Source organism: Gallus gallus, chromosome 1 (assembly GCF_016699485.2).
Source record: "Gallus gallus isolate bGalGal1 chromosome 1, bGalGal1.mat.broiler.GRCg7b, whole genome shotgun sequence".
In the NCBI taxonomy this organism is placed as follows: domain Eukaryota; kingdom Metazoa; phylum Chordata; class Aves; order Galliformes; family Phasianidae; genus Gallus; species Gallus gallus.
In genome coordinates, this window is record NC_052532.1 from 108,107,618 (window position 1) to 108,135,242 (window position 27,625).

The 27,625-nt window shown below is 39.1% G+C and overlaps 1 protein-coding gene across 4 annotated transcripts; it reads left to right on the forward strand.

Annotated features, from left to right (window-relative positions):
* Window positions 1–1,733: 1,733 nt before the first annotated feature.
* SH3BGR (SH3 domain binding glutamate rich protein) lies at window positions 1,734–27,596 on the forward strand. Of its 4 annotated transcripts, none has more exons than XM_416732.8 (7): window positions 1,734–1,884; window positions 7,427–7,612; window positions 11,457–11,537; window positions 18,902–19,006; window positions 23,116–23,145; window positions 26,088–26,228; window positions 27,089–27,596. In XM_416732.8, exons 1-6 carry the CDS (start codon window positions 1,840–1,842, stop codon window positions 26,184–26,186), a joined length of 546 nt encoding a protein of 181 aa, XP_416732.1. In that variant the 5' UTR covers window positions 1,734–1,839; the 3' UTR covers window positions 26,187–26,228; window positions 27,089–27,596. The 4 variants fall into 4 exon arrangements, with proteins under 4 accessions (XP_416732.1, XP_040508134.1, XP_046761725.1 ...); XM_046905769.1 differs by having other exon boundaries at window positions 1,766–6,577; XM_040652196.2 differs by having other exon boundaries at window positions 1,766–6,572.
* The last annotated feature ends 29 nt before the right edge of the window (window positions 27,597–27,625 follow it).

Below are 27,625 nucleotides of genomic sequence, written 5' to 3' on the forward strand. Positions count from 1 at the left end.
TTGAGCGCCTCCAGGGATGGGGCACCACAGCTTCTCTGGGCAGCTGTGCCAGCGCCTCACCGCCCTCTGAGTAAGGAATTTCCCCCAGTATCTAACCAAAATCTCCCATCTTTTAGTTTAAAGACGTTTCCCCTCATACTATCTCTATCAGACCATGTGAAAAGTCAGTCCCCCTCCTATTCATAAGCTCCCTTCTAGCACTGAAAGGCCACACTGAGGTCTACCTGCAGACTAATCTTACTCGCAGTGAACAAGTCCAGCTCCCTCAGCTCGTCTTCATTGGAGAAGTGCTCCAGCCCTTTAAGCGCCTTTGTGGCCCTCCTCTGGATTTTCTTCAAAAGCTCCAATATATAATAACCTTGAGCAAAAATGTATTGTTTTGTACTAAGTTGTTTATCATGTTTTGCAGGTAAATACTCAGTGAAAATACCTAATTCCAAATGGCTTTTTTTTCCCCCAAACCTCCCATTGCTTCTCAAAAGAAGAAAAACTGACAGATGGCAAGCCACAGTAAACAGTGCAAAATACTGTTACTTTTAGATTTCACTGAGTTTTTTCAGGATTCATGTTCAATGCATGAAATGCTGCATTTCCAGCTTCATATAGCAGTTTGAATGTGCAAAAAACTTAGTTTCTAAAGCATCATTTCTCTTGTGTTCTATCTAATCAGTCCTAGTAAGGAAGGATTATATTCCATTTTAAGTAGTTTTAGGATTGGACACTGTGATGTTCAGTCATAATTTTTAGTATGTGCATAAGGTCAGTTTTTTCTCTGACAGCAGGTCAGCTTGCTGAACTCAGTATCACCTTGCAAGCTTACAGCAGAAATGAACCTGGTACTTAGAATTTAAAAGTAATCTGTCAGTATTTAACATTCTTTAAATACCTTTCATGCTCAGAGACCTTCTTGAGCAAATGTGTGCAGGCAGCCACTAAATTGTGACTGTCTTTCGGATAGAAGGAAACAGCCAGGCAGAAAAAGTGCATCCTGGGTAGCACAGTAGAATGGAAGTTTTTTTACCAAGAATTCTGGACCTCCTCTTATAGCCTGTGCATTGGAAAAAATTGCCATGATGCAAAGAGGAGGAAAAGAATCCACTAATAGGGTTTGCATACATGCAGTTGGCCCAATCACCCTCCCCACTATCAGGAAATGGACTGACATAGTCGTTTCAGAGAAGTGCCTGAGCCCTGCAGTTTGGATTATGCTCTGAGTTTTTTACAGCTGGAAATATTTGTAACAGCCTTATTTCAGTAAGAGATCTCTGATGTCTGCTATAATTACTTTTGAACCTATGTTCCCCCTGACATCTCCTCCCTTTTGTAATGTGAAAAAAACGTCCTTATTGTGGTCAGGGAGGGGGTGCAAGCCCTTTTATGCTGAAGGTGACTAAGACTGCAACGTCACAACTTTAAACATTACCCTACAGCTCTGTGATCTTCCCCTGCACTGAGTTGCCAGATCCCTGTCCCTTGTCCCTTCCCCCTCTCCTGAACATTTCTCCAGCCCTGACTCATTGGTGCAGGACTCTCCTTTGCCTTTTATGGACTGCCATCCTGTCAATCTAATTCGATAAGGCCAGGGGCAGGTGCAAACCGCTTGCTGTGGCTCCTCTTACTACCCAATCCTCACACTGGCCCTTCATTCCAAAATACCTAAGAGCCAATGGAGTGGGAAAACCCAGGACTCTGAGGAGAGAGACAGATAAAGCTGGTGGACTGCTGTGGGGTGCACCCATTTAGGATCTAAGTCCTGCTGAAGGCTGGGATTCCTCTTGGGACTTTGTTGACTTGTGGATAGCAGGCGTGCTCTGCTGATTCATTTTCATCACTGTCAAAATGGTGATCAAAGTCTTTGTAGCCACATCCTCGGGGTCTACAGCGGTAGGTGTCTCATTTAACATACGCCTCTTTCTGCTGGGATCAAGCTGGTAAATTAGCCTAGAAGATCCCAGAACAGCCTGAGTTTGCATGCAAGAGGAGAACACTGATTTTATTCTCATCTGTATTGACCACTTTATTTTTGAAAGCAACTCAAGATGTAGAAACTGAATGTTAATGCAAACTTGCTTGCATGTTAGATTGCACTATAGATATAACATTTCCTTATAAATTATCAGTCAGTTAGTAGATATATTTGTTTGAAGAAGTATATGCAAAATATGTTAATTGAAGAAAGAAAAAGTAGAAATTGTATTTGCACAAATACTAAGGTAGGTTGTTTATAATAGAAATTAATGTATTTAATTTTAAAGAAAACTTCAGTACGCTGCTCCTGCTGAATGGGAGCTTTGATAAAGAGCCTGGAGTCAAAGTGAGCTGAATAAAGTTATGCAGAAAGAATGTCTTCTCCATCCTCTTTTATTATTATTATTATTGTTATTATTATTTTAAGTATCTCTTAAAATGGGGTACTGTTGATTCTTAGAATTGAGATCTACTGCTGTAGCTGTCAGCATAATGTATTAGTTGAAGGAAAGGGCATGTGAATAGTAGAGAGGTTGGAAGTCTGTGGGAGGTGGGAACCGGGAAAGGACTGTTTCCTTTTATATCCAGTTCCCATATCATCTCAGATTGCAGCTTTCCTTTGGCAGTCACTCATTCCCAGTGACATGGCTAAACAATTTGGCTGGTGCTTGCACATAGCTGTAACTACATCTCTGGCTCTCTGATGGCAGCCTCATGTCTTTAAGAAGCTTCCAGAGTTGAAAAACTCCAAAAAACAAAACAAAACAAAACAAAAAAAACCAATGTCCTGATCACAGAGCCATCATCTCTAGAAAATGAACTGGGAGATATTTACTAGAATTCAAATTTTCAAAAGGAAATATTGCTGCTCTCTCATCAGCTTTTTCTTTTTCCCCACCTATCTGTAAGCTTGGCACTCTGAATTTACCACTGACACTTTACTATTCCTTCTTTAATAAGAAGCCTTATATGCAAGACAGAGAAAGAACAGGAGGAGGTTGGAAACTGCAGGTTTGTTAATTTAGTGACTGCTTAAACAGTGTTGTAAATTGCCACGAGGTGTGCATTGGCAGTCTCTTCTCTCCTGTTCCATCTCCTGTTTTGGTCTGCTTTGGTTGACTGAACAAGAGCCTTACCTGGCCCCTTTACCAGTCATCTGTTCTGCAGAATAGTTGTGACCATGACCAAAATCCCACTGCAGACATCCTCTGTGTGTGCTGTGGCTGTTACCTTGGTCCTCCTTTGAGACAGATGTGCGACTCTGGCATGGATTGTTGCCATTCCAGCTACAGGTTTGGGGTTGTAGTTCAGCAAGTCAGTGGAGTGTTTTAATTAACTGTTGACATTCAGGAGGTCACTTAAGCAATTAAAACTAAACATATCATATACTTAGTTCTATCTGAACCCAAATCTTTCCTTTGCTATACACATTTTTTGCATCTCTCGCCCAGCTTTCGGCAATTACTACCTCCTTTCCTGTTGGACTGCAATGAAGCAGTGTATGTGTATTCTACACTGAACACAGGGCAACATGCAAGCTTTATCCCATCGTTTTGTACTGTTAAGCATTGCTGCTGTCAGTTTTTACTTCTGAGAAAGACAGCTGATGCCAGTGAACTGCAGTTGGCTTTAAGCTTATTAATGCCATTCTCCACTATATGGTAGCAGCCTTCTAAAGCTGTCAGTGAGATCCCAGACATATTGAAAGGAAGATTATGGCATCTTTGCCAGGCAATATGCCTCTGTATTTCCTTCTTGCTAATGTGTGGGTTGTATGAATAGCTGTAGCAATCTCAGAAGGCAGCATGTGTTTGGATTACTGGTACATAATTGTAATTCCAAGTAAACACAATGTTCAGCTGGAGAAGTTTTCCACATTTACTGATTAAAATAGATGGAAGGTATTTTTTCAGTGAACTTTTGGTAAGTTTTGATATATATTAAATGAAACTCACTCATGCAAGGAGCTAACATAAACCCCAGTATATTATTATATTATGAATTTTGTATCAGCCTTGCACAACTTCTGCTATTCCTCTCCATGGAAATCTTTAGTAAAAGGAGAAAGATTTATATGATCTCTTCAGTGTATCTGATCTCCATCAAGTGCATGTTGTTCATTCTGAATTTCAAAATATGATGGTCCTGACCACTCCTGTTGTAGGTCAGCGGAGCATCATTAGTAAAGAATTAAAATAATTTCTATTTTATGTGCTACACAATTACATTACTAATTGCAACTGGTTGTTGTGTAAAGAAATACTTTTTAAAAGTGAGTGCAACGAACCCAGCAGCATTCTGGTGCTTTGGATCAAATGCCCGAGTGATATAATTCACTGTAGGTCTAGGGCAGATTGGTTTGTATTTTTCCCCTCAGTGATTCAGAAATTTGTTTTAAATAACTTTAGCTTAATGATCTTTCTGTGCCAAACATAGCTGATACTGAGCTATGCATGAAGGCAAGCGGGAGTGGAGACACAGCATAAAAAAAGTACTAAATGATTGGCTTGAAAGAAGCATTCAGCGCTAAAATAATTTTGTTACTAGCCACAGAAGTGTTTAGAAATGGGTAAATTCCTGCAAAATCCAAGTGTGTCATGAGAATGGGGATTCATATCTTACACAGAGGTCTTCTAAAGTCTTCCTAGTGCTTATGGTTAGGGCACCTCTAAAACTGCTTTTTTTCCATAGTGTTTCTGTTTCTTTTAGCTTACTCACTTTCAAATCTGCAGGTCTCAGTTGTAATATAACTCAATCACATCAGAAGGACCAAGCAAGGTGTAGACTAGTAAGACTAATATTTGATAGAAGAACTTGATAGTAAGTTAGAATGTAATAAATAAGAATATTGATCAATAGATTGTGTCTTGGTTAGAACAGAGAGCTGCAGCAGCCTTGCGTGCTGACATTGATGTTCGCACTGCAGTAAGCTGTTGACAAGATACCATTTGCTTCTACCGCAGGCAGCTGGTCAGTGGGAATGCTCTGGATTGCAAGAGTATAGATAGCATTCTGTTATGCATCAGGTGAAACTACTGTGAGCTGTAGCTCTTACACTCTAGCTAGATGATATTTATTTAAAAGAGTTCTTTCTTAATTTAAGGGACTGTCAGCTAGGCGTAGCGGAACTTAAGCTTTGTTGAAAGGGAGAATGGTATTGATGAAATAATATCTTGCTCACCACCACTTCCAGGGAATCTATGGCTGAGTAATCTGAATTCTTCCCATGCCATCAGACACAAGTGAGGGCACAAACAAGTTCCTGCAATCTCATCCATTCTGGGAAAACCTTTGTGTGTCCTCTGTGTTGTTATGAACTGGAAGATTTCCCCGAGTGTTGTTTGCTAGAGACATTCTTACGGTTGCCCAGATACTGGTGCTGGCTGTGGCAGAAGCTCGCCTTATGGTTTCATACTTTGTGTGTGTCTCAGGCACCAAATCTTCTGTTCTGCCTAAGCCCTAGTCATTCTAAGTCTTAAGTATCACCTCCTGCATAGTTTATTGTTTTTGTCATCATGAAAGACATCTTGGCTTATCCTTATCTAGGCATAATTACATGTAGCTTTATTTATCCTCAGCATTCTCTCTTTTTTTTCTGGCACTGTCTGAGCCTCCTGTGTGTTATGAACTTCAAACTGAAGAAAAGGTTGTTTATCCAGTGTTTATTCTAAAAGTTATAGCTGCAGCCATATGCAGGGGAGCACAGTAGTTCTGTTTTCCTTATCTCCTCAGCGGCATTATCTGTCTGGCTCTTGCTATTCCAGGAGCCGTATCTCCTTCAGTGCTCCAAGGGACAAGCTGATGCTGAAATTGCAGCTGACAGCACTTGAATGCACTGGCTTTCAGAGCAAGTGGTAGAACTCTTAGTACTGGCTCCTGCAGATTTTATTAACCCTTTATACAAACATAATAGTGCCACCTCCTCCAATGAAGTGTGCATGTGTTCCTCAGTCAATCCTTTCTGCTTTCTGGGTGTGTTTAGCAAATCACCATGCAGCTAAATGGCCATTAAGAAAATGAGCTCTAATTGACAATTGAAAATAAGAATATAAATGAGCACCGTTGAGAACTGTCAGCCTTGTGGCTTGTGAACACATTAGAGCAGTGTTTGCATTCAAAATTATTTGCTTTTGCTAGCTCACCATAAACCTCTGCTGCTAAATTAACATGCATAAAATGGTATATACTTTTATTTCTTATAAGCAAAATGTAACTGTATAGGTAGATTACATCCTTACTTAAGAACAAGAATTTGTGTGCTTAATAATAATGAAAATTCACTCCAGCAGTATAATAGGCTTGCAGGCTACTTCGGCTTTTCAGGTTTATTAGATTAGAGAAATACATAACCCATGGGTATTTCTCATCTTATTGCCTGTCACAAATTGATTTACACTAGGTTGATGTCACTTTAAATTCAAGTGCTCAGATTTCTGATTTGTGGAAGATCTGGTTTCAAATCATGTGATAGCTTATACGTAAAACTTACTTGGATAAGTCATTCTAGCTACCGTCATCTTTATATCACACTAGGTTGCTGCATGGAGGAACAGAACTGGAAGGAGAGTTATCTCTGGAGCAGAATTGTGCTAGACTGCTACATAGTTGAGTGAGACCAAGGAGCAGCATGGGGGAATTTGTACAAATCAGTCCAAACAGCATTTGCTTCAAATACTGCAGTTCTTGCAGGACAAAAAATTTGGCCTTGCAAGTCTGTAAATGTTATAAATAGGCAAAATTGGAAAGTTGTTAAATGTTGCTTAGGAGCAGCAGCCCTTTAGTAGAGAAGTATGACTATTATTGCATCTTTAAGCTAAAGGGATAAGCTATAGGCTTGATGTCTTGATCCTAGGTCTATACAGTACTACAGTACATCAAAGGAATAAGGGCCACAGTTGAATTCTAAGCTTTGTATAATGTGCTTTATTTATATGTCATATGTTCTCCATGGCTGTACTGGAACATTGTTGTCTATAACATGGGAAATATTCAAGCATAGGAATTAAACTGTGTTTGATTTTCACTTACTTTAATTATGCATAGCATTTAAGAACAGGAACTGAGAAACACAACTCTGAAATCTAAATGTCATATGTAAAGAGTAGGAAAAGGGAAGGTATCGTACACTGAGGAGAATATGTACATATCTACATATGTAGGCAGGATTAGTTTAGCTATTTGTACACAGCACTCACAGATCTGGAAACAGAGTAGGAGGCTTTCTGCTGAGCTTCTTTTCTAAGATGGAGGGGAAAAGGAAGCTGGGAGAAAGAAAAGTAACAGTAGTGGTCTGGGTGCTGAGAAGTGTTGATTCTCCTCTCCAAAACGTTTGGGGGGGCACAGGAGCAGTGGATCCAACTTGACATACTTGCATCAGCTCTGCTTGTAGTAGTGATTGCTTTTTGAAAACAAATTCCAATTTTAAACAGCAGTTTTGTTTTTCCTCTTTCCTAACCAGATCAAAAAGAAACAGCAAGAGGTAGTGGGCTTTTTAGAGGCCAACAAGATTGACTTTCAGCAAATGGACATAGCAGGTGATGAGGACAACAGGAAATGGATGAGAGAGAATGTTCCTGGAGAAAAAAAGCCTCAAAATGGAATTCCTCTTCCTCCACAGATCTTCAATGAGGAGCGGTATTGTGGGGTAAGAAGCTATTTGAAAACCTACTGCCTTCGGACAGTCTTCTGTCACAGAAAGTGACACTTTTTCATTAGTAAGAAGTGTCCCCAAGCAAACTCCTTAAGACAATTAGAGATTCACTTTCAAGGACCAATTCCTAGGAAGAGTTTTTAGGCATGGAAAGAAAATCAAAGATAAGATTATTCCTTTTTTTTTTTTTTTTTTTTTAAGAGAAACATACAGTTGGAAAAGTAATTAGAGAAACTCTACTTATCAGGCTAAATTGATTATCCCCTGCAGACCTATGCCTATGCATGGAGTTTGCCGCCTGTGAGGAGCTCCATGTTTTTCCTCTCACATTCTCCTACCTCCTGCTGTGCAGCTCACTCACACTTTAGCCTGCTGTTGGCTCACTGCCTAAATTCTTCAGCTCCTGAAGCCCAAAATCATTACTGGCTAGGTGATACTATGGCTTCTTCACACAATATCACAGGATAACCAAATGTAGACTATGAAAACAGCTCAACTGCTCTTGGAGTAGTGAGTGCTCAGTCATGTGGTTTAACAATATTGACCTACTAGGTAGCTGTTTGGCACTTCAATTCTCAAACCTTCAGTTAATTTTGTGTGGTATGGTTTTTTTTGTGTATGTTGGTTGCCTGCGCTGCTAGGAAGTCAAGCAGATGTCTCAGACATCAGGGGCTGTGAACAAGCATCTTTCTTTCCCACTGTGTTATAGGAAATATATTTAACTGGAATGGTTCTTATGTGTGGTTTGAGTTATTGAAATTAAGTTACTTATTCAATAAATCCAACTCTTCATAACAGAAATGGTAACACGTCTTCACATGTGCTTGTAACAGGTTATTTCTCTTGAGAAAGTTCAAATTGGTGATATAATACTTTTACAACGTAAATATTAGGATTGAGATTCAAAGTAGAAACCAGAGACAGTTTTTCTGCTTACAGTATGTATGGAAATGCAAGCTGGAAAGTACTCCGATATGATCTCTGAAGTGAACCTGCAAAGTACTCTGAAACGCAGCTCACATAGTGAGTCCAGTTTTATGTTACTCAACAAATCCAGTGTGAACTACTGTAAAGGTTGCTTTGGGAGAGAAGGGATTTGCATGTCATAATGTTTTCAGAATTAACTGAAGTACTCTGAGAGAAAAAAGCTGGAAGTTTGAGTAATGAGTACAATTGTTTCCTCATTTTCTCACAGGAATCTTGAAAGAGAACTTGGTAGGTTAGATTTCATGGACATTTTAACATCTAATCTGTACCAATATAAAGTATCACTTGATATATCTTACCCTGGATTTTGTGGCAGCCAATGTTGCCATAAATATTTCTGAGATTCCCTAGAGAGGTTATCCAGTGAATTGAAGAGTAATTGCCTTGCAAAGCACTGCAGCCAGTCAGCCTTGCCAGTAAATGATAAATATTCTGTTTTTACTCCATGTGTGAAGTCATTTCAGGAAGCCAAATAATCTGAATCTGAAAGTAAATTTATGTTAAAGGAAAGTCCTTTCAAAAGCATCTCGGTTTGGAAAAGAATCCAGAAATTAGTTGCAGCTACTGATTTTTAAAAACTAAATCAAACTTACAATTAGTTTAAAAGTCTCCAGAGTTCTTATGTGCCCAGCTTTCAAAGCTTACATCTAATGACCCCAGTGGGTGCATAACAACGATTCATTTTTTACATGACATCTCAGCACGCTTTCCAAATAAATGAGAGTAAAATGTCAGTACGTGGTCCTTACCCTTCTCCATGGGAGAAGTTGCCTTAGAGGAGCTGCAGAGTGAGATGAAGTGAGATGGCGTAGGATGGTTGAGAACATGGCCAGCGGCTGGCAGGCTGCTGCAGAGTTCCTCAGAGTGACCTGATGTCTTCCGCAGTGTATCTACAGTACAGAGCTGGGGATTTGCGCTCTACTTCCCTGCATAACCTTTGCAGGTCCAACAGACTACTCATTCTGAAATCCAGGACTGTTTTGCCCTGTTTGAAGATGACATAATGTATATACCTTAACTCTTCGCCAGTGTCCCAATTCCTTTGTCTTGTTCAAATGAAATTTTAATCAGGTATCAGCAAAAAAAAAATATGTAGTGCTATCTGGTTGACATTTGAGGAAACATTAGAAATTGATTCGTTTTCTATGTTTAACTATTGCACCAGTTTCAAATTTCCATTCTATCCATCAGTGTTGGCAATTATGTTCTTATTTGATCTTTTTCTTAATCTCTTTCTTTGCTCATGTCTAGACAGATGTCTGTGTCTATGTCACTTTCTAAATATACTGAGCACTTTGTGGCTCTTGTCTTTACTTTTGCTTAAAAAAACCCCACCCAAATACCTAGAAATCTAGGAAGGAAATGAAAAGTAAACTGCTTTTCTCTGTGAGCTGAAATCTATAGGTTTCTCTTTACACAGAAATCAACAGAATAAACTATCAGTGTATATCTGTTTTGAAACAGTGGCTTTCTTAAATACTTAAGGCAAACGTGGGTTAGATAAGAAGGGACAGCCCATAGAAACAGAAGCAAAGAGATGGCTTGAGGAGTGAATAACCTGGAACAGCAGCAGGTATTCTGCCTGTTCAGGGTGAAACGTGTTCTGGGGCTTCTCCCAGCTTGGGCAGTTCTTATTGCTGGGTATGTGTGAAAACCAATCTGTCCTTTCGATAAATCAGTGAAATGGGCTGTCATCTGGCCTGGCTGTTAAGCTATATTGCCTGTCCAAACTGGACTGAAATGTCATTGATTCCAGTGTTGTTGATATTAGGGTAGCTTCTAAATCACTTGCTGCAGCATTTCTCTAGGATGCCATTTGGCAGACATTTATGGAAATACTAAAACAGCCCAAAAAAACAACTCAGGTCCTAATGTAACTTTACAAACAAATCTCAGGGATGAGTCAGCACCTTCTTATTTACAGGCTTCTATTTTTGGAGTTATTTGGGGTGAGAGGAAGGATAATAAAGTGGTCACAGCAGTAATCTAGGACTCAGCAGACCTCTGTTTAGACCCCTATCTTTTACAGAGCCGCTGTGTGATTGTGGGCCAATATGTATAAGCAGAGTGGTTGACTTCTTACATACATATTAACATTTCTTCTGTGTAAGATGTGAGTCATGAAGTCCTCAGAAACAATTTAGTGATAGCAGATTTTCCTTACTCAATAGAAAGGTAGTATAGATGAACATGAAGACTGTGTGAGTTCTAGATGGTAGAATAGGAGCCACACATCCCATCTTTTCAGTTACTTTTCAGTTTTTGGCACTTAAGAGAAAATGGGCATTTATGATACTGATTTATATCTTCAGTTCACATTTGGAGAAGACATTTGGGATGGTACATGTACATTAGGGAGAACAACACAACCTTTTGCTAAGTTTGTCTGAAAAGATACTGCATTTTCTGGTTAGAGTGCCTTTCTTTGAAACGGTTTCCTTATTATCATTTCACTTGAGCTATTATATTGACTGTTCTCTTTTCTTTGCCACAAAGCTGTCCAGGATTTTGAGGGCCTATTTTGTGTTCTTACTCACAGCACAGTTTATCTTCGTATTTGAATTGGAATAGCTTTGTTTTTGCATGTACAGCTGAGGCATGTTAAAATGAGATGCTTAATTTCATCTGATTCTGATGTAGACATGATATAATTAAACTGTAGGCTTCTGGAGAGATTTGCCCATTTGTTTGTTTTGTCAGCCAGAATGTAGTTCTCTTTATCCAGATATTCTTCCTAAGCCTGAGATAATGCAGGCACTCGTACAAATTCAGTTATTCTTATCGATGTAAGAAAGATTTGCCTGTCTTTTTTCTCTGATTTTTGTTTTGTTTTTATCTGTTCCATTTTTAGGACTTTGAATCCTTTTTCTCTGCTAAAGAAGAAAATATTATTTATTCATTCCTGGGTCTTGCTCCTCCTCCAGGCACAAAGGTATGCACTGCTGTCCTTCCATGGGGGTAATGTATTTGATTTTTATAAAAGACAAAGATAAGCAGTGACTCAGCATGTCAGATGAAGGATAGTTACAAGCATTACATTAGATGCCAGTGCAGCAAAATGTTCTTAAGGGAAAAATAATATTGGTTGGTTCTGTCTTCCCTTCTTTCAGAGCAGGCTTGTTACCATGCCTCCATCTGATAACTCTTTCTTTCTCTTTCTTTCTTTCTTTCTTTCTTCTTTCTTTCTTTCTTTCTTTCTTTCTTTCTTTCTTTCTTTCTTTCTTTCTTTCTTTCTTTCTTCTTTCTTTCTTTCTTTCTTTCTTTCTTTCTTTCCTTCTTTCTTTCTTTCTTTCTTTCCTTCCTTCTTTCCTTCCTTCTTTCTTTCCTTCTTTCTTTCTTCTTTCTTCTTTCTTTCCTTCTTTCTTTCCTTCTTTCTTTCTTCTTTCTTTCTTTCTTTCTTTCTTTCTTTCTTTCTTTCTTTCTTTCTTTCTTTCTTTCTTTCTTTCTTTCTTTCTTTCTTTCCTTCTTTCTTTCTTTCTTTCTTTCTTTCTTTCTTTCTTTCTTTCTTTCTTTCTTTCTTCTTTCTTTCTTTCTTTCTTTCTTTCTTTCTTTCTTTCTTTCTTTCTTTCTTTCTTTCTTTCTTTCTTTCCTTCTTTCTTTCTTTCTTTCTTTCCTTCCTTCTTTCCTTCCTTCTTTCTTTCCTTCTTTCTTTCTTTCTTTCTTTCTTTCCTTCTTTCTTTCCTTCTTTCTTTCCTTCTTTCTTTCCTTCTTTCTTTCTTTCTTTCTTTCTTTCTTTCTTTCTTTCTTTCTTTCTTTCTTTCTTTCTTTCTTTTTCTTTCTTTCTTTCTTTCTTTCTTTCTTTCTTTCTTTCCTTCTTTCTTTCTTTCTTTCTTTCCTTCTTTCTTTCCTTCTTTCTTTCCTTCTTTCTTTCCTTCTTTCTTTCTTTCTTTCTTTCTTTCTTTCTTTCCTTCCTTCCTTCCTTCCTTCCTTCCTTCCTTCCTTCCTTCCTTCCTTCCTTCCTTCCTTCTTTCTTTCTTTCTTTCTTTCTTTCTTTCACACAAACCAGTCAGGTTTTATCGTGTTCGGCTTTTAAATGATGCAGAACTTCCCAAATAAATTTATAGATTGTGTCAATCACAAGGAGCATTCATTTCTCCCTGACTGCATCAAACCTTGAGCAAATGAGGTCTCTGCTGGCCTCCAGCAGGGAGGCTGGACTGCTGGACCCATTCCATTCTGAACGGGTACACACAGATTGGCACTGTGAGATTCAGTCCCCCTGCATTAAGGTCTTACTCAGACTTCACAAACTCCCTTTGGCAAGTCTACTCTTTTTTCTCCATCCACAGTATTTTGAAAATGTTATATTTATGACAAAAGGAGATCCTTTTTTTTTCATCTTTCTTCCTTTTACAGAAAGCAGTGTGTCCCTTCTTTCTTTAACCGAGTCTTTTTATAGATAAAAGCTCTATAACTGGCTATATTACGGCATATTGCAGCTCTCTTATCTTATCTAACAACCACGTTTGATCTTAATCAAATGTTGCTGCCTTTTACATGGGTGATTCAACAAACAAATTGAATTGGAGGAGTGATGAGTCAGTGACAGCATAGAACTCTGCTGTATTGTCGTGACCCGGATGAAGAGCTGTCCTGGAGCATGAGATCTGCTTTCTGATCTAACTAAGCTGCCAACTGTCTAGCAACTCTGACTAAAACAACATTATAAATGCCTCTGTTCATCCTCTGCTGTAAAAGCAGAGAGAAAAGCGAACTTTGCTAAGTGCTTTGAGAACTGCAGATGAAGAGATACCAGGGGAAAGCCACAGCTGCTATAAATGTTGTCTTTGAGTCCCTGTGTAATAAGTAACAAGTGATTTAAACTTTCTGTTTTCTGTCCCATCTCCCACCAGGGGAAAAAAGTTACTTGCCTACCTCACAAGGTTTTTTTGAGATTTCATTGAATTAACATCCATAGAGCCATGCAAGGCTTAAAGGACTACAGGTATTACTTACAGTAATCATTATAAAAGATATGTGGAGGATCAATGAGATAAAGAAAACTGCATTTTTCCATCTTCCTGCTTCTTATATTACCTTCTCCTTCATGCAAGGTTCTGTTAGATGCAGGATCTGTAAAGCAAGGTTGCATTTTTTTAGAATTCACTCGTTCCCAGATGTCAGCTAAGTCTCTTACATTTTCTGATTCGTGACAACTTTGTAAATATTGAAAATAACATGTTCCATGCATTCTTCTGGGCAGATAACTACTAGTGATACTAGTAGAGAACAAGCAATGATTTATGCTGATTAATGGCTCCATTGGTTTTGATGGGGGTTGTTTCAGTCAAGAAAGGGGAAATAAGTGAGAACTGATTTAAAAAATCTTTGTAAAGAGTAGACATCTATTTACATCCCTTTGTAATCTGTCTCTGAATTTGAGAAATACATATATGAGTGTTCTAGCATTTGCTTTATAAGTATTTCTTAACATGTTCACTGCATGACAGTTTGTCTACATTCTGTTATACAAATAACCTTGCTGCACTGCTTCTGCTTTCCTATCATTAGACCATCAATTCAACCTTAGCATAAAGTACAGTGGGTGATTTGTGACATCTGTTATCAGCAGCATGAATCTGGGATAATAAGACAGGTGTGGAAGAGATGTTGATGATGACGTAAGTTAGACAGTTTCCTATTAATCCCTTCATAAACCTTTCTCCTCCCCTCTCCTTCCCCTTCATCATTTCCAGGAATACTGTGATAATTTGCAAAATAAGTAAACTATAAGGTATAGAAACATCATAAAACAGCCGCTAACTGTTTGCTTTATGGGTGTCACTACATCATGGAGTCATGATAAAGTTTAGTATAAAGCTGATGTATTTTCTGTATTGACTACTCTTGCCTCAGAAGATTATCTTTCCCTTTCCACTTCTTAACTCTTATTGCACCAGCAGTAGAAAAGCTCCTTAATGACTATGTGGTTGTTTCACAGTACAGCCCTCTAGTATCCTGACCTAAGGCTGTTTTGAGCCTGGTTTCTAGGGCAAGCAACAAATTAAAATTTCCTAACAAGTTGAAGTTAAATTCATTGTCACGTCATCCTGCTGAGTGCAACATCTGTTGCAAGTTTGCGAATTCTCTTTCTTGTAGCCTTGATATCTCTATACATTAGGTGGCTACAACTCATTACCAGACACTTATCCAGTGTTTATGTTGAGCTGTTACTGCTAGGTATTGGAGATCTATTGGTGGCAGAGCCTAATGTTACAGGGTGAGTCTGATGTGTCCAAATAATATCAAAGTTGTCACCAAAGCCAGATTGACTGTAAGATAAATGCAAAAAAAAAAAAATGTTCTGAATGCACATATATGTAAAGAAAACCCTTAGATCTGCAGCACACATATAATTTGGTCATCATGCACTTATTAAGAATCCTCTCAAAAGAAAGCTTCATTTGTTTCTGTAGGAAATAGCAAATCAACATCAAAGTTAACTAGGGAGTCTGGAAAACAGTTTAGGGGGTAGCTGCCTAACTAGGCATCTACTTCTGCCTGCAGCCAAAATTGTTCTGACCAATGCTGAAGTGTCTTGGTAAGGCACCGCTGTACAAATAACAAGTTACTGTTGACCACTGTGTTCCTAGTTCCAATACAACAAAGTACTTTGATGCACAAATGGCATGTGAAAGCTTCTGCACATCTTTGCAAAGGCTGCTCTAAATGCTGAGGATTTGCTTAGGCCAATGTGGGAGTCAGGGAAAGATCACTATTGTTTTACTATATACTAAGTACTTTATTATCATTATTATAAAGGGTGCTATGTGGCCATAAAACTCAATGGTCCTACCAAAGATCAATACATATTTTTGGTACTTCCAAAAGTGTGATTTAGCTCTAACAATCCTCTTTCTCTGCCTCATCATCACACTGGTTATCATATGTTCTAAAGCATCATTTAACGGTGATGAGTTACGCATTCGGTGTCATAGAATCACTGAGATATAGAAGATCCTGGGTTGGAAGAGACCCATAAGGATCATCAAGTCCAGTTTCTGGCTCCACACAGGACCACCCAAAACCAAACCCTGTGTTTGAGAGCATTGCCCAAACACTCCTTGAACTCTGGCAGATTTAGTGCTGTGACCACTGACCTAAGGAGCCTACTTCAGTGTCTGACCACCCTATGCTGATGAGAAGAGCAGGCAGGATGTTTGTGTTAGTAATTTCTTTATTGATATGAATTACCTTCTCACTTGAAGGAATACCTGGACTTAAATACTTGACTATTCTGACTTTCTAACATCTTTCATGACAGGCTGGAATTTATGCCTGACCAGAAGACTACTCTAGTTACTGATAGAATTCTGAAAGATCTCAGTTAATCTTGGATTAGGGACATGAACAGAATTATGTGCCAATGTAAACATGTAATCAGTGTACTTTGTATATCTAGAGTCATGCTGTGTCATTCTCAGCTGCCCCTAAACTTAAATACATTTCTTTTCAAAGCACCCCCACTTTTATGCTTAGGCTGAGACTGTTCTCGGTATGGTTGAAAATGCTCTAAAATATTGTGTGAAAGGCCTATTAAAAGCTGTGGCTACACAGCTTTTTGTTGTTGTTGTTGTTTCTAAAGTGACACAAGTGAATTGTTCTGTCAATGAGATGCCTATTACTTAAACTAAGACAATGAATAGAGTGCTGTATTACATCACCTTTGAGCATCTTAGCAAGGTCCAAATGCAGGCAATTAATTGCTTTATATTTTCAGGGACAAACACTTTTTTTTTGACAGCTTTATTAACCAAAGTGGAATACTGCTTTCCATTTCTCTTAACTCCGGAGAGCAGGTAGCTTGCAGCAAGATTATCTGTGTTTGCAGTTGCTCCGTGAACTTGGAGAAACTGCTTTACTCAGGCTGAGGGTCTTGTTTCAGATCCTTAAATCCTTAATCTTAGTATTCCTGATCTTAATGTCATTATCTTGATATCCCCAAACCCGCAGGTACTTGCGCTTTAGTCTCTTTGTTGAAAAAGACTTATATTAAGACTGCTTTGAATTACAGATTTATAGACTATGTATTTTATTTAAAGGTACGTAACTGGTCAGTCAATCTTCATGAAAGGGACTTCGTTTTAAAATAATTAAGAAATGAATTTGATGTTGCTCTGTAGAGCTAGTGTGATGATGGTATTCCAAATACCACAGTTCTCCATACAATCCATGGGAACTATGTGTGTGTCCACGTGTGTGCTGGCTGATTGATTCTGGAGTTCACATCTTCCAGACACCACTTTTACTTGCCTTACACTCTGAGGAAGTATATGATTCATCTGAGATAGTTATACACAGTAGATACATTTTAATTAGAATGCCATCTTCACTCTTGATGTGTTTCATGTATCTGCCAAGAAATATTGACTGAGGGGATTTTAAAATGAAATGTTAGGGTAGATGCTGAAAACAGGTATCTAATCAATTGGTACTTCAAAAATGCTACTAACCTTCCCATTTTGCTACAGAGAAAGTATCTGTGAAGGAATTAATCATTTGCTAAAAGAAACAATATACAAACACAATGCTGCACAAGAGAATTCCAATATGTTTCTGTGTTGCTACATGTTTTAATCTTCAAATATTTTGTTACCTTGTGAGAAAAAGTGGAAGGTAAGTTAAGCCAAAAAAGTGTCTCTGTAGATCTGTTTTTAATAACAATGCCAGCAGCATCACCATACAACGAGCCCACAATTTTATGTAGTCTTCAAATGAGACAGCGTTGCCAGAAAAAAAGAGCCTTTGGTCCATCCTCCATCCTCCTTCTGCTTGCTCCCAGCTGCTCATTGCTGTCCCCAGCCATCCTCCACGTGGTGGCAAAAGTGTTCATGTAGCTGTGTAAAGGAGCGAGCAAATTGTGTGGGAATCGTTCGGGTGGATGAGTTGTAAAGGCTCGGTCACGGGAATAGAGAGGATCTCCACTTCAGGGATGTGCTGCTCTGCCCATAGTATGTAGGACTTCTGATGGCACAGGACATGACTTCTGAGCCCAATTCCCTGTTGCTGGAGGCAACCACTACGGTCTAACGCTTCTCAGAATTGGTCAAATTCCCTTCAGTGAGTTAAGTCCATTGCCTCCACTTATCTACTAGAAAACTCTTCCAACATTTCACTCTGCTGATGGTTAGAGTTTTTATTTACAGCTGGTTCATACTCATTTTGCAAACACTTCGGTGCTCTTCCTTATCCTATCCCTGCCTGATATTTACTCTGATTTATTTTTAGAGCACCATCATGTCCCCTCACTGCATTACATTCAATAGATGAAAGCAGCGACACTTTTTTTTTTGTCATAAGACAGGCTCTCCATTCCCTCAGATATTCCTCTAACCCCCTCTGCACCTGTTCCAGGCTGAATTTCTCTTTCTTGAGCCTGGATGATTGGAATGGCACAGAGTGATCGAGGGGAGGTTTCACCTTTGCTTCACACAATGATATTAATATTTGCCTTCAGCTCCAGCAAATGTACTTCACCTCATACGTCTGAGGATCGTGCTCATTAGCGCTTTCACTGTTGCATCGTGTTCTTTGTTCAGTTATTCCCTGGTTATTTAAATACATCCATCTTTTTCTTATTTGATGATCATCAGCTAACAAGCTCCCAAAGTACAGTGGAAACATCTGTTTCTAGAACCTGTCCCAGAACTACCTCTCCCAAATAACGTGGCTTTGCCCTTTATGCTATTGCTGTTCAATCTATTCCTATTATTCCATTCAAAACCACAGCAGTTTCCTTTTATCTGACACAGTTTATGATCCAGTGGGACCTTTCACATCTACCTGGACTGGGCACAACTTCAAATGAAGAGCCTTCTATGAGCTGCTTGGTCACAGTGCTGGAACAAATAGATTAGATAGATTACTTCATAAATACTTACCTGTTGATTTTAAACAAGACAGTTAAGAGACTATACACAAAATCCTATATTATATCTGTTTTTCTGTAGTGAAGTTGTGGTGAAGTTTATTTGGCATGCATGCTGGGGAAAAAAAGCTTCTTACTCTGAAGCCAGAGTGTGCCATCACGGTGAGCATCCATTTCTGTTAAACTCTCCACAGAAGTTAGGGATTCTGGCAAGAGGTACCTGAATTCATGTTTTCCCTGAGCAAACTTCATGCATTTACCAACAGAGCAACATGCTTCTTTCACAGAAAAATGACCAAAGGGGTAAATTCTGATTTGAGTGCTGAAGAAAAATTAGAAAAGCTTCTCACCCAGTAAGAAAGTCAGGAGTATAGAAATGAGTTATTGGTTGTGTGTCCTGAGGCTAACAATGACCTCTTTGCTTCCAGGAGACTGAAAAGTCTGATACCGCTGGTGAAACTGAGGCACACACAGAACACAGTGCAGATGAAGGGGCCCATGAAGAGGCTCAGTCACCATCAGAAGATCAGCAGGTACTTCTTCCTTTTACCTTTGTGATTTGAGGGTCTTAGCTGTGCTAAGCATGTGACATAAACACTCCACCGCCCTCCTGTATACCTGAGAGTGGGGAAGACTGATTGCAGAATGGTTGTCTTTTGGATGCATTTTCTTCATCATGGTGATATGAAACCTAGATAATACTCCAGGGAACATAGCTCAACATGAATAAAACCAGTTGTCTTTATTAATGTTTTCCATTTACCACTGGTTACCATGTGCTTTTTTTTTTTTTCTTAATGCTCATTTGGAACCCGACTCTCATTATGGAGGATAATTTAGAGCCAGATATCTGAGTACTATCCACGTGGAAAAATTTGCTGCTATCGATGGCCAACATCTGCAGCGCTCGTAAATCTGTTCGTTAATGTTTGCAGTCATGTACCAGCACTGACTGCTGCCACAGCCACTCATATCTGACAGCGTCTTCTCCAGGCCAATGCAGGAACCCCTGGGCAGAGCAGAAATGCAGAGCATTGTTGTCTTATCTACCTGCCTCACAGCGAGATATCAAAGTCACACGGGCACTCTCACACTGCATTGCAAATGGTTCATGAAAGAAAACATCTTTTTCCTTCAGTTCTCCAGTAAAATAGCTGCAAATCATGATACTCGTGTTCTCCTGCAGATAGCTGATATCAGTAAAGTTGTGGTTGAAAGCACGGATGAATTCTATGAAAAGCAGTGATTCTGCTGTGTACGCATTTTCTCCTCAGTGAAATGTTTATATTACTCGGCAGTCTAGAACCAATAGTGACTAAGCAGAAATGGATCTGGTGGCTGAAGGTGGAGATTCAGATGCTTTTGCTGCTACTCTGCCAGTTTGGCATTTAAGAACAGGTTTGTTTTGGTGTTGTAGTATCAGGTGAGTCTCTTCCCAGGAAGTCAGGCGTACTGCTGAATTGAGCACTTAAATGTGTTCTTTTTGTGGTATGGAAATCAGACAGACTTTGTGGAATAACTGTAACAAATGCATCATCCCTTTCACTAAAAAACGAAGCTAATGTTCTGTTCTTTTGTTTTGTGCTTTGTTTCGTGTGGTTTTGTTTTGTTTTGCGTTGTGCAGTGCTTATCCAGAAGAAGCATCTCTGTTTGTAGTTCTTCCATTCCCATGTTTAACGATGACAAAACCATTAGGCTGAAATGGTGCACACTTTTGCACAACATCATCCAAGTCTCAAGGCACTGGAAGTCCCATTTAAACTTTTGCCTGCATGGTAATGAGGAGGGGAATGGTCTCCAGAGGGAACTGAAATTTCTTCTTAAACTGTATCCAGGTGCTTTTCATGTCTCTACAAATTCAGCCAGCACATAAATGCCATCAGTACCTTTTTCTCTTTAGAGAAATGCCAGCTCTTAAGAGAAACCCAGCACAACGCCGCAGTGCATCCCCTGGCTGGATTAGGTTACTTGCCATTCTGGCTGACTGTCTACTCTAATGTTTTTCAAGTGAGAACAGAATGCTGGAACATGTCTGTAAATGTGTCAAGCAGCTGTGTATGAGAGGTTTTGTAATGACATAGTGCAGTGCTGCTCCTATACAACAAGCACCTTGCTCCATTTCTCACAGGAGATTGGGGCTGTAAGTGGAAAGTATGTTTGTCCTCTCATTTTACAGGGAGGGAAGTGGTATAGGGAGTGAACACCAGGCAAGAAAGTGCATTTGATCAGATCTCTCCTGGTTATGTGGGCATAAAACATTATTAGTCTTTCAAATCTTACTCTTTCACCTGCACGGTCTTTGCAGTGTTGAAATGTTCATATGTGGTATATCATAAGGGGGAAGAAAAGTCTTATGGAGATCATCCAGCTCTGATACCCACCTTCATCATGTCAGATGTATGCCAGCTCCTAGGGGAAGAAAACAACGCTGTTCCTGTTTCTGTCCCACTCATTGTTACAGAGGGTACTCATGACTGCAGGCAGCAAGGTAGTTCCTGCCAGGGATGAACAAAGCCCATTTTTCATCCTGGCCTCCCACTCACTCCCTATGTCACATAGGACAGATCACATCAGTGATGTGGCATCTATCTGCCTTGCCACATATCACTGTAATTATCACTGCTGTATGGATGGCATGAATCATTCTTTAGAAATTCTGGTATTTTCATTCACGACAGTGAGCATGCAGAGGACTTGTTTAGATGAGAAGGATAACTTTGAGACAATCATATTGCCTCAGAAATGAATTCTGTCTTTCATGTCTGTAGCTCATTTTTTTACCCTACAAAGAGAGAATAGCATTTCCTTATGCGGTCAGGGTTTTATGAAGTTAAATAAGTTGAATGTTTATGAAACTGCTATTGGAGTACCTCTGCTGTCTGTTTAGCCTTAAAGGTTTATATTTTGTTATATTGATATTTTCAATATTTCCATCTCTCCCTCTCATTCTGTAGCCCAGCACACCTTGTTTGACTGCTCAATCACAAAGAATGGGTGTTTTCAGCATGCTCTTCCAGCCCAGCAGTAGGAATGGTAACCATTAGCCAGCATGGGTACATACAGAGGCTGCACATGTCCCATGCTGCTTCTGCTGCCCTTGCTGGGGGATACAGGAGCCCAGAGGCTCCATCTTTTTGTCTCAGGCTGGTAGGACCCTGAGAAAGCCAGTGAGGGATCCCAGTCCTCTGAAAAACAAATTTCTTAGATCAGCAGCTCCCTTCTGTAAGAGCAGGGATAAGTGCACAGTGCAACAGACTGTTCCTCACTCACCTCATGTCAGACCTGCTTGCAGGTTTTCAGACTGCCTGGGTTCAGCAGCTCTGGCTCCTCATTCACACATGGATCCAGGAGAGCCCAAAGAAGATTTTGGAATAGAAAGTCCCTTACACAGCTGAGGAGCAGCACTCAGTGTGTGTTGCCAAAGGGCAAGTACACTTGGATTCCTTTTGACTGTAGTTTACTTTTCACCTTAAACCTTTTCTTCCATCCCAAATCACTTCTTTCACACATTCTTTCCTTCCCTGATCACTTTGTTTAGCTTATCTTTCCTAATAATTAGGACCTACTCCTAATCTTTTCATTCCTAATCCCCACAGAGATAGAGATGTTTGAGGAACTATTTTGCTTGGATATGGCATCCTTTGCCCTTGCTTGGTCTGTCCCTTTCTTTTTGAGCTTTTGGAAGAAAATACTGTGACCTCCTATGCACTTATTTGTCTTTATTTTTACTGTCTGATATTAACTTTAGATTTTAGCTTGGGGTAGTAGAATCTTTTTAAGTGGTGTCCCAGTTAAATCAGTTGGCAGTACAGATTAGGCTCACGTCAGGGCAGAATTATTTTAGCAACATGTTCAAAAATCATATTAAAATGCAAGTCTGTATCCTGTCTCTGCAGTTCCCCAGGCCACATATAAACCCTGGCACTCCAGATCACTTCCTTATCTCAACTCATTCTGCGTAATGTCATAGCTGCTCATGCTTTCTGTGTGCTACTGCTGCATTTGCCTTTTCTCTTTGATTTTTTTATGTAGCATTTGGCTTTCTCTCCAACAATTGGCTTGGTGTCTGACATTAAATTCTATTCACTGTTTTTTCTCTTTTTATTTTCTCTCTTTTATCCCTCTTCTCTTCATCACTTTGGCTCAATCTACAGTCTAAAGCCAGTTTGTAGTATTTCATATTCCCCAGTAATGTTGAGCCAAGGCATCTGTTCCAGCCTACAACAGTTAGTAGAACTTCAAACCAAATTCTGAGTGATGATATATAACACAGATAGAACTCTGCATAATTCTGATTTAACTTTGATTTTGAAGACCAGATAACTATCACCCCTCCCCCACGAAGGCAAAAGCAAACAAAACCCAAGCTCTAATGATTTGCTTGCAAATGAAGAAGATTTGATTGGAAGTAAGTGAGAAAAAGAGAGCTTTTATGCTTTTATATCTCCTTTTCACAGTAAATGCTTAGCTCAAATGTGCTTTGTGAGCTAATCTGGAGGACATTATCCCAAAGTAAAGCCACTGAATTCCACATAATTTTCCTCCATTCAGTGCTTAATTTCTACTGTGCTTTGCCTGTATGACTTGTGATATTCTTTTTTTGATCATTTTTTAAACCTTTTCTTTTGTGTCTTTCATGTAGGAAAACAAGGAAGAAGATGCAGCAACAGGGGTATGGTACATTCTTTAGACATTTTGCTTTCATCTTTCATTTGTGTGCATTTAATTCCTTCCTGGTCTCTCTAACACTCAGAAGATAACAAATTCTTATTCATGAAACTGAATATAGCAGTATTAAATTCTGCTAGAGGAAATTGTTGATCACATCACAGTCATGTTTTTGGGGAGCATAAATAGGTAGTTAACTGTTAAAAGCTGTCAATGAAAGATACACTTTCCTGGATTCTTCAATAAAATTTGCCAAGGACTCACAAAAGAGATAGATCTTTGAGAATCTGTGACTGACACTATGATGATTTACAGAGTCATGCTGATGATTTAGGCAGTTCCGCCTACAAAGGGTATATTTTTCTTGCTTCCTTCTAAAGTTTGTAAGGCCCAGGTGCAAATTCTTATATGCTTCTCTGCTTTACACAGCATTGCAAGTTTATGCCTTCAATATTTCTTCACTGTTCTCAGTAAAATTCATTATTACTTTAGGCTATTTTCCACTGCAAATCTGCAATTAATCAGAGGGCACATTTAATCTTCCCACTTCCGAACTGCAATACAGGCATATGTATATACATGGGTACATATACACATGCCTGCTGACAGGGTTGTGGGTATGAAAGATAAAATGGAATTCCTAAGCCCATGGGCAGAGTATTGGTGCTTCTGGTGGTGAGGCTTGTGAGGGCCTTGAGGGCTTGCTAGTGTGCTCTGACACTATTAGCTATTATTTCAATCAAGAAAAAAATATATATCTTTTGTAAGCTGTAATTGGCTTAAATTTGGAACTCAAGTTGTTGGAATGGGTCTAGAGAATGGCCACAAAGATGATGGAGGGCTGGAGGCTATGAAGACAGGCTGAGGGAGCTGGGCTTGTTCAGCTTGGAGAGGGCTTGGGGGAGACCTCATTGCGACCTTGTATTTAAAGTGAGTTTATAAACAGGAGGGAAATCAACTTTTTACACAGTCTGATAGTGATAGGACAAAGGGGAATGGTTTTAAAGTAAAGGAGAGAAGATTTAGATTAGATGTCAGGGAAGTTTTTCACTGAGATGGTAGTGAGGTGCCGGTGCACGTTACCCAGAGAAGTTGTGGTGCCCCATTCCTGGAGGCACTCAAGACTAAGTTGGATGGGGCCCTGGGCAGCCTGAGCTGGTGAGTGGAACTGGGTAGGCTTTGAAGTCCCTTCCAACTCAAGCCATTCTATTATTCTACCTAAAAAATGCTGGTTGTTTGAGGACTTTCCTGGCTCAGTTTGATACTGAGGAGATTAACCTGACATGCCAATGAGTTGTGTCTGGCTGGTATTCCTTTATTGCAGCGCTGGGCACATAGGGGATGACTCTGCCCAATATATGCAGCTTGGCTCATGTGCAGATTACATTCATTGGTTATGCTCATACGTACTCATATTTTGCTCCAGAGTTTCATGCACATGCTAAATATTTTCTCAAACTCATTCATGTTTGCTTAGAACTGATTAACGTAAGACCTTCCCCCTTAGAGCATGCGCAGTCACCCTTGGAGGTCTTTTCAGTGATAATCTGGGGGTCGAGGAAGGAAGGCTTATAGTCTTCACTGCTCCTAAACTTTTGTCCCCAGTCTTCTGGAGCATGCTCAGTTAGTTGTTAGCCTCCTCTCTAAATGAGATTTCTCTGGTTTGTCTTGATAGGGCCCATCCGTCTTCAGTTTGACTTCATTTTCCTTCCTTATCTTTAACGCAGTACATATGATTCCTCCAGATACTGCTGCTTGCATTATTCGAGGTCCTCACTCTACCAAGTTTCAAAAAGAGTGATAACCAAAGACACTTCTTCTACAGAAAGAATCTAAAAGACAAAATATTTTGTTGGAAGGAGAACTTCAGCTGACTTATCTTATATTCCCTTTTTTGTAAGGATGATCCCTTAGTGCAATAGTTTCCTCTAAAAACAACTATTCAATAACAGAAATCTGACTGCAGAAGCTCCATTTCTCAAGCCCATGTTTAAATAGGTTGACTCAGTTACTAGGATATGATTCCTGTATGGACTGCGAGTCTGATAGAAAAAGCAAAGCTCCATCCTTACATGCTACTAGGAGTCCTGCCTGAAAACTAATTTTGAAATCTGTAATTTGCTTATAGCTCCAGGATGAAATTCCTTTAAGTTTTGTAGTTGAGATATTGTGTAAAAGTATGACATTTTTGAGATAAAGCTCGTTTACATTGGGGGTGAGGCTGCTCTGAGCATGAGTTCACTGGAAGAGAAGGAGTAGAGAAGCCTACAGTGCTATTTATGGTTGTTTTTCAGAGCAGGATTATACTTCTACGCTTCATTTTGCTAGCTCTTAAAAGACAATAAACACAGATTGTTATCTGTGTTACATAAATGCTACCTTTCAAGTAGCAGTTTATTTGGTTGACTGGAGGAAAGAACTACTGCCTGTAAATTGTGCATTTTCTCCTTTATTAAAAAAAAAAAGAAGAAGAAAGAAAAAGGAAAAGAAATGAAAAAAAGAGAAATAAAAACTTTAGAAACAGAAATAAGGCCTTTTTATCTGACTCCAAATGTTTTTTTATTATTATTATTTGTGAGTTTAGTTCCTCTGCCTTGAATCTTCACTCGTTTACTTGAAGAAAACTTCCAATTCAAAAGGTTAAATTTTTGCCATGTTTATGTTTTTACTTTATGTTCTCATTTTGATTTGGAATGGCTATTTACATCTTATCTATGGACTATGTTCTAACCTATCTCAGAAAAGAATTCTCATATTCCTATCCTTGCCCATTAACGCCACAAGGCTTAGAGCCATGGACTATTAGGAATAAAAACTCTGTACATCACTCTGCTCTATTTTTTAAAGCTTTGATAAGATTACTTTTGCAGTTACAAAAGCATTTCAAGACTCTTTATTTTTCCTTCAGCTACTATATTCTGAACTATAAATATTTTCTATAAAAAGGAAGAAGAAAAGCATGAAGAGGGAGAAGAAAAGGAAGAAGAAGGAAAGCAAGAAGAGGAAGAAGAAAAGGAAGAGGTGGAGGAGCAAGAGGAGTCTTAGTATACTTCCTTATGACACATTCTCTCTTGAACAGGTTTTCAGGTAAGTATTAAGATATCCAGCACAGTTTCTAAATGTTCTTAAGGAAGCATTGACTTGAAATTTTTGTGCATGTTGTTGTATGCAGTGCCTACAAAATGAGAACAGAAAGAACTAATCAAACCCACGCATATGCTCTGATGGGCCAAATGTACATTTAACTGTTAGACTCATTGCAGCTTCTCTTCTACCTTTCTAATTTCACTGAAAATTTTAAGAGCTTCATGTCTCAGATATAGTTGAAATTGCGCAACATGTTCAAAACAAAGGGGAAGGATGGAGAGCCTGACCAGAAGTATGACACACTATAATCTATTCCTCTGATTGCTTAGAAACTTGGCCAAAAGTGACTTTCAAAACTCAAAACAGTAATTATCTCAGAGGCAGAATGAGCGCATGCAACATTGATCAGGTTTTGTCAGAACGTGTTTTTAAATTTAATTTTTAGTTTTCCTTCTTCCTCCTACTTTCTCATCTCCTGTGCATGGAAATAAAGATCAAGCAATCACTTACTAGGGAAAAACTATTTACCTACAAGAAGTTGAAGTTTCCAGCAGATTTTCCCTTGGATGATGGGGTTCCCTCCCAACAGCAGATGCAGAATATTGTATGTTCTTTCTAACACTGCTGGGATTCTCAGCTAATCCTACTTCTGAGATAATTGCCATAGGTTTCAGCATACGTACTGAAATCCAGTGCCTCAGCAGGACAGAAAAGCTATCAGCTCTTCAACACTACCTCTCCCAAATCTGAATTCCTCTACTTCATGGAATTTAATTCAGCTTGTGCTGTCCAGTGTTCAGACATGTAAAGTCACGGAAGGAGTACTAAATTCTGCCCTATTTTTCCTTATCTTTGTTCAGGAAGCACAAGCTGGAGCAGCCCTGCCAAAGGAAAAGCCTCCCTCTTAAGCAAACCGTCACTACCTTTCATGCCTGTGTACATGTGAACATATAAATACAGAACAACAAAGATACCACTGTATCCTACTTGTAGCATTTATATATATATTTGGTATTACAATTGCTTGTTAAAATGGATCTTCTTATATCTGATTGCTGGTATTTCAGTTGATCATTATGTGTTGGAATAGTATTGTCCATGTCATATCTTAGGTTGTAAGTTCCTCAGAGCAGGAACCATGTCTTTCTCCATGTTTATGTACTGCCAAACACACTGCCGCCACTCAGCAGATAACTGCACTCACACAAGTGGCGTTGTATTCAGAGAAAAAGAAATTCAGAGCTGAAAACTACAAAAAGGCTTCCTGTATGCATCTTATGTGAGTCACTTCTCCCTCAGCTGGCTTTTGAAAGCGATTGAGATTTCCATTGTACAGCAATTTAAATAAATGCATTTTCTGTCACATCCGCTCTTTGTCTGTAGAAGTATTAATTTAA